Source organism: Solanum verrucosum, unplaced genomic scaffold, assembly GCF_900185275.1.
Source record: "Solanum verrucosum unplaced genomic scaffold, falcon-dt-bn FXZP01000229.1, whole genome shotgun sequence".
NCBI classification, from domain to species: domain Eukaryota; kingdom Viridiplantae; phylum Streptophyta; class Magnoliopsida; order Solanales; family Solanaceae; genus Solanum; species Solanum verrucosum.
This window is the reverse complement of record NW_026020011.1, coordinates 6,184,184-6,194,298: the sequence shown is the minus strand read 5'-3', so window position 1 is coordinate 6,194,298 and position 10,115 is coordinate 6,184,184. Positions and strand designations below refer to the sequence as shown.

The window sequence follows — 10,115 nt, the reverse complement described above, 5'->3', positions numbered from 1 at the left end:
AACAACTGAACTTCCTTTTGTGTCACTGTATGATATTTTTGATTTATTTGAAGAATTTTATTCCTTAGAACGAGTATGATATATGTCAAACCTCAATGTTTAATTATTATACAAAGAGATCAATGAATATTGAAATGAAATTAATCTAAAAATAAATATTATGTATAAAATACATAAAGAAGACAAAATATATCAAAAGATGTGAAGGTAGGCATACAAGTATCTTAAGATAGGCATACAAGTATCCATACATTTATTTTTGTGAAGATAAATACAATTAGATATAACATTTTAACTTTTCAAGAATGAAAAGATGTAAACTAAAAAGAGTAATAATATAAGTAAGAAAATAGACAAGAAATGTAGAGAGACAAGAGAGAATGTTTTTGTTCTTCCAAGTATATATATTCAAGTGTTTTCTAAATCTTCAAATGCATAACACATCCTCAAGACCTCTATTTATATTGTTATAAGAGGCATACAAAAAAATAGCAATAAACATGATATTAATTATTGAGAATGTGGGGAAGATTAAAGGGTGTGGAAGATAAATGAGGAGATGGTGGAGGTGTTAGTATTATTACACATAATGATGAAATTATATCTTGAAGTTATGGACATCCACATTAATCAACAAAACATTAATTATAAACAAATAATAATTATATTTAAAATGAGGAGAAAAATTAAAAACAAAAAAAAAAGAAGAGGAATGGAGGTCATAGAGAGGTGCCACATCACCTCATCTATGTTTCTCCTTTATATATATACTAGTTACAGTAGCCCGTGCTAGCACGGGCCCAACATATATTTTTATTTTTTATTTTAATTTATGTGACGTTAATAAAATTTTAACGGTCAAACAATTTTTTTGTATGTTCTTTAAATTTTAAGTTGTTGATTATTGTGGTTAATAATACTTTATATGTAATTTTCAATATTCTCTTTGTCCCAATTTATGTGTCATTGATAGAATTTCGAAAGTCAAGCAAATTTTGTATATGTCTTTTAGATTTTGAAGTTATTTAATTATAATGAGTTATAGTACATTTTACGTATATGTTACTTTTTCTATCCCAAACTATGTGACATTAGTAGAATTTTGAGAGTTAATCAAATTTTTGTATGTCCTATAAATTTTGAAGTTGCTAATTATTGTGTGATTTGTAGTACGTTTCATGTTATTTCCTCTATCCTAATTTATATGGCGCTAATAGATTTTGAGCTTCAACCAAATTTTATAGATGTCTTTATAATATTTTATGGTTTAATTACCTCTTTTTGATTTTTAATCCATTAATATACTTTCTTCACAATTATCAGTAGAGCTACCTTTCAGTGTTGATGGTTTAGCAACATACCCTTAAAAGAATAGATCAACGAAAGCTTCCTCTTATTGCTTATTGTGTGTATTATTAAGTAAAAAATATTCTAATTAATTCTACTAAAGATTCACTAATTGAATACTGAGAGAAACTAATTAATGTGAGAAAAGTACTGAAAGAAAGACTTAATCGTACTCCATCCGTCCAATAATTATTGTCTATTATACTATTTTGAAATGTCCCACAATACTTGTCCACTTTATGAAATCAATGGATAGTTTACCCCTTATCATTAATTATAGTCATTTTTCAATTATATTTTTAATACATTATATTTATTATATTTATTATATTTAAAGAATGATATAGTAATATTACTCTTTTATTTATAATTTCTTAAAAAATGTATAAAGTCAATACTGGAGAAATATTATTGGAGAGAGAATAGTTGTATCAGTCACCAAAGCAATACAACTAAGTAGTAATAAGTGGGGCCCATGTTTTCAGAAAATTGTGCGAATTATTTGTAATTTTAAGGGGACAAACTAGTCCAATAGATACAAAAAATGAAATGCAATTGCACTACTCTTTTAACTAGCTAATTGAATTACATTTTTCATGTGAAATTACAAAAGTAACATCTGAGGATTTTTTTGTCAATTCCCATAAACGGGAAGCTCCTCACATTCACTCTTATTAATAGTAGTAATATAATAATTTTCAAAGTTAAATTAGATTGTATTAATTTGATATTTTAAACAAAAAATTTAAATATGCAAAATCTATACAAAAAGTACTATAAATTGTAATTTTTTGCATATGAATATGATGAAAAATCACATTGTAAAATATTAGTTAAAATTCTTATAGTTTGACTCTAAAAAGGAAATCATAACAATTAAAAGTGTATAGAGAGAGTAATAAATAGGTAATTAAATTTCAAGAAGTTTAAAATAAAAGGTTGAAAAAAAGAATTAGATAGACAACATATATTGAAAATTGAAAACATTGGGCCCAAATGAGGTCTAACTTTTCGGCAAATAAAATAATAGGTAATTAATGGTGTTAAATTGTCCAATAATTTAAATTTTAAAGGTACAACCATAAAAGAAGAATGTACAACACTATCTACGCAGATAGCATCCAACACTTATCATGTGCTAAGTAGTAGATATTCCCACTTATTATATATAGTAATATATATATATATATATATATATATATATATATATAATAAATGATTAACACTTAAATGTCCCTTTGTATATTTTAATTAATTTACCCCTTTGCTAGCAAAATGTTAGTAAGTACGTAGATCTATATTAAATGCACCAAATACTTGTTGATTATGTAAACAAGAAAAATGAAGTACATATATTCTCTCTTCCTTTAGATATAAAGTTTAATTAAATCTTATAGTAATTTATATTGAAAAATCCTACATTGGTATCTCCCTGACAACGATGACTCCATACTCAAAAACCTCCTGCTAGAACTTGTTAGGTTGACATAGTTGCATTTTGTATACACAAGTAACTTACGAAAGAACAAGTCTTCTTTTTTTTATCCAAATAATGTCATTATTCAGAGTCAATTTCCTAAATGGTCACCCAAGTTGAGGGAATTGCCTTGAAATATCATTTATGTTTCATTTAGGACCAAAATATCACTCAACTATCACTATTTTCCTCCAAATATACTTGACACTTCAAAAGCCTCACTCTCTCCTAATTGGCATGATATGTCATTAAGAATTTTTTTTAAAATAATAGACTAATTTAATTCATCAAACTCATTTAACTAAAATAATGATCGTATTATTTTTTTTAAAAAAGAATATTAGTTTATTAAGAATAAATTTTCATACTTAAGAATCTTTTATCATAATTTAACTTTTTATTTTTTTATGTTATGAAGAATAGGTTTTTAAAACATACTATAATATCATCAATTTTGAATATTTATAAACACGTACATTCAAAAAAAATATTAATATACAAATCACTCATGAATGCTAACTTACATCAATTAATCATAAATTGTATAATGAATCAATAATATTAAAGGTCAATTAACAGTTACAATAATATTAATTGTGTACTTTGAAATTCATGCGTACCATTTTATTTTATTTTTTTGAAAAAATAGAAAGTGAATAATATCATATTTTTTATCCAAAAACAAATACTAAATACCTCAAAAGTCTTCTTCTATCCTAGTTGATATTTCATGTCATTAAATCATCATTTTAAAAAATAATAGACCTATTTAATTCATCAAACTTATGTCTCTACAAAACAAATATATACATTATATGAGAATTTATGAAGATTATTAAAAAAAAATTAAAAATCTAATTCCTTTATATATTTTTACCAAACAAAATTCAATGAAAAAACTTATTTGTGCAATTATTATCTGGTAATTTTTAAAATTCCTAAGTAAATTATTCAAAAATTTTAAGCAATTTTTTTCATAAAAGTATTCAAATAAATTTGTAAGGTTGACAAAAAAGTTGATAAGAAAGAGAAAATTATTATTTAACTTTTTTTAATTTAATTTTTATTTTTATTCTTTTATTCTATATTATATTATATTATATTTTAAATTCTCATACAATTAAACACCAATATATATTCTTATCTCATCCCAAATTCATGAAATACAAGTAATAATTAATTGAATTTCCTATTTTAATTCAATAATATACTTATTATATGAGATTAATATATTGATAAATAAAGTTTATTTTCTAATATAAATATTATTCACTTTCTATTTTCTTTTCAAAGAAAGATATTGTAAGTATATATGGATTACAAAGCACCCAATTAATTATTTTTTAATAGTTAATAGACCTTCAATATTATTGATCCATTATATAATATATGATTCATTGATGTAAGTTGACATTCATAAGTGATTTATATATCAATATTTTTTGAATATATTTGCTCATAATTATTCAAAATTGATGACATTATGGTAAGTTTTAAAAAACTATTCTTTACATCATAAAAGAATAAAAAATTTAATTATGATAAAAGATTATTAAGTATGAAAATTTCTTCTTAATAAACTAATATATATATTTTTTAGAAAATAATAAGATCATTATTTTAGTTAAATGAGTTTGATAAATTAATTAAGTCTATTATTAAAAAAAAAAGACTTTAATGACATGTCATGCCAATGGGAGAGAGTGAGACTTTTGAAGTGTCAAGTATATTTGGAGGAAAATAGTGATAGTTGAGTGATATTTTGGTCCTAAATGAAAATAAATGATATTTCAAGGCAATTCCCTAAACTTGGGTGACCATTTAGGGAATTGACTCCATTATTCATGTTCACATATATACTTAAATTTCAATATGTTTTTTCTATAAAATCATTATATATGTTTTAATAATTTAAATTTCAAAAACATTATAATTTAACTTTAGAGATTTTATTTTATCAAAATCTTGTACATTGAAATATATAGTTATGAATTTAAAATATTTTTAAAATCATATAAAAATTTCAATAACTTCTCAAATTCCATAATATAACACTTAAATAAGAAGAGTCTAGGATTTACTACCAAAAGTGGGCCCCATCTCCTTCCACTTAAATAATATTTTTCAACCTTATCATGGTAAAAGTTGAATTTATTATCCTTTTCATTTAATTTTATATGATATTATTTTTTCTATAAAATCATTATATATGTTTTAATAATTTAAATTTCAAAAACATTATAATTTAACTTTAAAGATTTTATTTTATCAAAATCTTGTACATTGAAATATATAGTTATGAATTTAAAATATTTTTAAAATCATATAAAAATTTCAATAACTTCTCAAATTCCATAATATAACACTTAAATACTACATATTATATATTAATTACTGTACTATAAATGACTTAAATACTCCATATTATCTATTACAATAATTAACAATTATTTGACGCTTTAAATTCTATCAATGCCATATAAATTAGGATAAAAAACCTAACATATAATATTTAAATATATTTAAAAATAATATAAGTAATACTATACATTACAATAATTAACAGCTTAATTATTTAAAACTTATATAAAAAATTTAATTGAGTCTCTAAATTCTATTGGTACCACATAAAATAGATTATATAATAAACATATATTGTTTGAAATTGACAAAAAAGAAACAATAAATTACAATAATTAATAAAAAAAAATTCCACTCCAAAAAACCTATCAATTAACAACATATATTGTTTGAAATTGACGAAAAAGAAACTATAAATTACAATAATTAACAAAATAAATCTCTCAACTCCAACAAATCTATCAATTAATGCCACATAAATTGGGACATGGCAAATAACATATAGTATTAAAAAATTAGGTTCAAAATGTACTAAAAAATACAATAATTAACAACTTAATATATTAAAGAGACATAAAAAAGGGTTAATATTTGAAATTCTGCATGTGCCACATAAATTAGAACAAATAGAGTAATAAATATTACTTTCAAAATTATGTTAAAAAAAAGTACTACAAATCACAATAGCTAACAATTTAAAATATTTTTAAAATCATATAAAAATTTCAATAACTTCTCAAATTCCATAATATGACATAAATTTAAAAAAAAAGTGTTATAAATCATAATAAATAGTACAATAGTTAAACTACTTTAAAAGCATTATAAATTGTAATAAATAATACAACAATTTAAATTACTTAAAATTTAACGACTAAAAATATTTTTTTAAATGTATTAAAATTTTGGTTAATTGTCAAAACTTTACATGTGCCACATAAATTGGGACATGGACAGTCACACATATTTTTTTAAAAAAATTACATTAAAAGTATTCTATCAATTAACAACATATATTGTTTGAAATTGACAAAAAAGAAACTATAAATTACAATAATTAACAAAATAAATCTCTTGACTCCAACAAATCTATCAATTAATGCCACATAAATTGGGACATGGCAAATAACAGATATTATTACAAAATTAGGTTCAAAATGTACTATAAAATACAATAATTAACGACTTAATATATTAAAGAGACATATAAAAAATAGTTAATATTTGAAATTCTGCATGTGCCACATAAATTAGAACAAATACAGTAATAAATATTATTTTCAAAATTATATAAAAAAAAAGTACTACAAATCACAATAGCTAACAATTTAAAATATTTTTAAAATCATATAAAAATTTCAATAACTTCTCAAATTCCATAATATAACACTTAAATACTACATATTATATATTAATTATACTATACTATAAATGACTTAAATACTCCATATTATCTATTACAATAATTAACAATTATTTGACACTTTAAATTCTATCAATGCCATATAAATTAGGATAAAAAACCTAACATATAATATTTAAATATATTTAAAAATAATATAAGTAATACTATACATTACAATAATTAACAGCTTAATTATTTAAAACTTATATACAAAATTTAATTGACTCTCTAAATTCTATTGGTACCACATAAAATGGATTATATGATAAACATATATTGTTTGAAATTGACGAAAAAGAAACAATAAATTACAATAATTAATAAAAAAAATAGTCGACCAAATTGACGAAAAACAAATTATAAATTACAATAATTAACAAAATAAATCTCTCGACTCCAACAAATCTATCAATTAATGCCACATAAATTGGGACATGGCGAATAACATATATTATTAAAAAATTAGGTTCAAAATGTACTATAAAATACAATAATTAACAACTTAATATATTAAAGAGACATATAAAAAAGGGTTAATATTTGAAATTCTGCATGTGCCACATAAATTAGAACAAATAGATTAATAAATATTATTTTCAAAATTATGTTAAAAAAAAGTACTACAAATCACAATAGCTAACAATTTAAAATATTTTTAAAATCATATAAAAATTTCAATAACTTCTCAAATTCCATAATATGACATAAATTTTTAAAAAAAGTGTTATAAATCATAATAAATTGTACAATATTTTAACTACTTTAAAAGTATTATAAATTGTAATAAATAATACAACAATTTAAATTACTTATTACTTAAAATTTAACAACTTAAAAATATTTTTTTAAATGTATTAAAATTTTGGTTAATTGTCAAAACTTTACATGTGCCACATAAATTGGGACATGGAGAGTCACACATATTTTTTTAAAAAAATTACATTAAAAGTATTCTATCAATTAACAACATATATTGTTTGAAATTGACGGAAAAAAAAAATTACAATAATTAACAAAATAAATCTCTCAACTCCAACAAATCTATCAATTAATGTCACATAAATTGGGACATGGCAAATAACATATATTATTAAAAATTTAGGTTCAAAATATACAATAAAATACAATAATTAACAACTTAATATATTAAAGAGACATATAAAAAATGCTTAATATTTAAAATTCTGCGTGTGCCACATAAATTAGAACAAACAGAGTAATAAATATTTTTTTCTAAATTATGTTAAAAAAAAGTACTACAAATCACAATAGCTAAAAATTTAAAATATTTTTAAAATCAGATAAAAATTTCAATAACTTCTCAAATTCCATAATATGACATAAATTAAAATAAAAAAATATATATATTTGGGCCCCGTGCTGACACGGGGTCCTGTATCTAGTATATATATATAAGACTTGATAGTACACGTTTTTTATTCTATATTTTGTTTTTTCGATTAGCCAAAAGTTATCTTGCACTACGTGAAAATAAATTGGATCCCAATTATTATTAGGTATTTTAAATATCGAACTTTCAAAGTTTAGTTTAAAATGATAAATAAAATTTCAATATAGTAAATATCGAAATCGTAATTGTGTATATTTAAAATGTTAGTTTTTAGAGACCTAAAACATACACTAAATAATAAAACCTTTGGTGTTTGGATCAAAAAAAAAAAAAAAAAAAACATTCATTAAATAATATATTTTAGTAGTATATGATTTGTATTGAATCACGATCTAAACTCACATGCATGTACGTTTTATTTTTTCTCTATAAATAGCACTTTACTATTCCAAAGTTTCCAACCAAAAAAAAACAAATCATTCTTCATAATTATGGCTTCTCTTTTTCTATCCAAATTTTCTTTCTTTCCTTTACTAATAATAATAACTTTATTTTTTCACTCTTCTCATTGTGATGTCCTAACAAAATGTCGCATCACATCACTTTTCCAGTTCGGCGATTCTATTGCCGATGCTGGAAACGTGATCCGCATACCTGGTGCCGTCATATCGGCCCAGGCTTGGGGTCTACCTTATGGTGAAACCTTTTTTCATAAACCTACTGGACGTTTTTCTGATGGTCGTATTATTGCTGATTACATTGCCTCTGCTCTCAATCTCCCATTCCTCAATCCTTACATGGACAAATCAGGTGTTTCCTTTAGTCAAGGTGCTAATTTCGCCGTTGCTGGTGCAACGGCGATGAATAACTCTTTTTTGGCGGAGAGGGGCATTGGATTTGTCCCGTTCAACGTTCCTCTCCCCAGTCAATTAGAGTGGTTTAAATCTCACCTCCAGTCAACATATGGGTCCAAGTGTGCTAGAACTCTACGAAACTCTCTTGTAGTATTGGGAGAGTTTGGTGGAGTTGATTATTGGAATGCTTTAGCGGGAAATAAACCTGAACCTGAGGTACGTACATATGTACCTTTAATTATTGATGGCATTATGAGTGCCATCAAAGAGGTGATCCAATTAGGATCAACTCGCATTTTGGTTCCAGGAGTTTTCCCTTTTGGGTGTCTATCAGCATACCTAACAAGATTTCCTGACACGAATCCAAATGCTTACGATCAATTTGGTTGTTTGAAATTTTATAATAGTTTCGCTACGTACCACAATACTGAGCTAAAGAAGGCTCTAGAAAATCTACAATGTGAGTTCCCACGTGTTAAAATTGTCTATGGGGATTACTATGGTGGGTTCAGACTTATTTTTCGATATGCATCTTGGTTGGGATTTAATCCAAATACATTGGTATCGGCATGTTGTGGAAGTGGAGGACGATACAATACAGCCGGGGGATGTGGGACACCTAGTACCAATGTATGTCCTAACCCGTCCCAATACGTCAATTGGGACGGGCTTCATCTGACAGATGAAGCTTATCATCGTATTTCTAACGTTGTTATCAACAATATGCTTCCAAAATTTGGGTGTTACGGACTTGGAAATTCGAGTGTAATGTCTAGTTATTGAGTTTTGAAGGTTTTTCTTTAGTTTGGGTGTTTTTCATGATTTTCTTTGTATTTGGGTTTTGTTGATTTTGATGAAATGTGTTACGTTGTAGTTGAAATAAATATGAATAAAAGAATTATTATTATTGTTGTGTCGCAATTCGAGTTAATTTTTACGTATGAGATAATAATTAAACTTTATTCATAATGACAATAAAGTTATAAAATGAATCTAATAACTTTTATCGCAACATAATAACTAGATTTTACTTGTTGTAACGATATAATACATAAACGTACCCTTAATTTAGTTTCATTTGGTATTTGTGCGCTCCAACTTTGAAAGTAGACACTTAAACTTGTATAGAATTTCTATAAGTAGACACACGCGTCCTACATAACAATTATCGTTCTACATGACATCCAACATGTTTATTTCACGTAGGACTTATGTGTTTACTTATTCAATTTTATAGAAGTTTAAATATACCTGTATTTATAGTAGGGGTGTACATAACCGGGTTGGTTCGGGTTTTTTAATTATCAAACCAAACCAAAC

General features: G+C 24.1%; 1 protein-coding gene across 1 annotated transcript; it reads left to right on the top strand.

Moving 5' to 3' along the window:
- The first annotated feature begins 8,429 nt into the window (after positions 1-8,429).
- On the top strand, positions 8,430-9,578 carry LOC125820040 (acetylajmalan esterase-like). The gene has a single exon (XM_049499459.1). The coding sequence runs from the start codon at positions 8,433-8,435 to the stop codon at positions 9,576-9,578; it is 1,146 nt and encodes a 381-aa protein (XP_049355416.1). The 5' UTR covers positions 8,430-8,432.
- The last annotated feature ends 537 nt before the right edge of the window (positions 9,579-10,115 follow it).

Bases quoted from the DNA above. Each gene is read 5' to 3' on its own strand.
- LOC125820040 (XM_049499459.1), top strand. From the start codon at position 8,433: ATGGCTTCTCTTTTTCTATCCAAATTTTCTTTCTTTCCTTTACTAATA.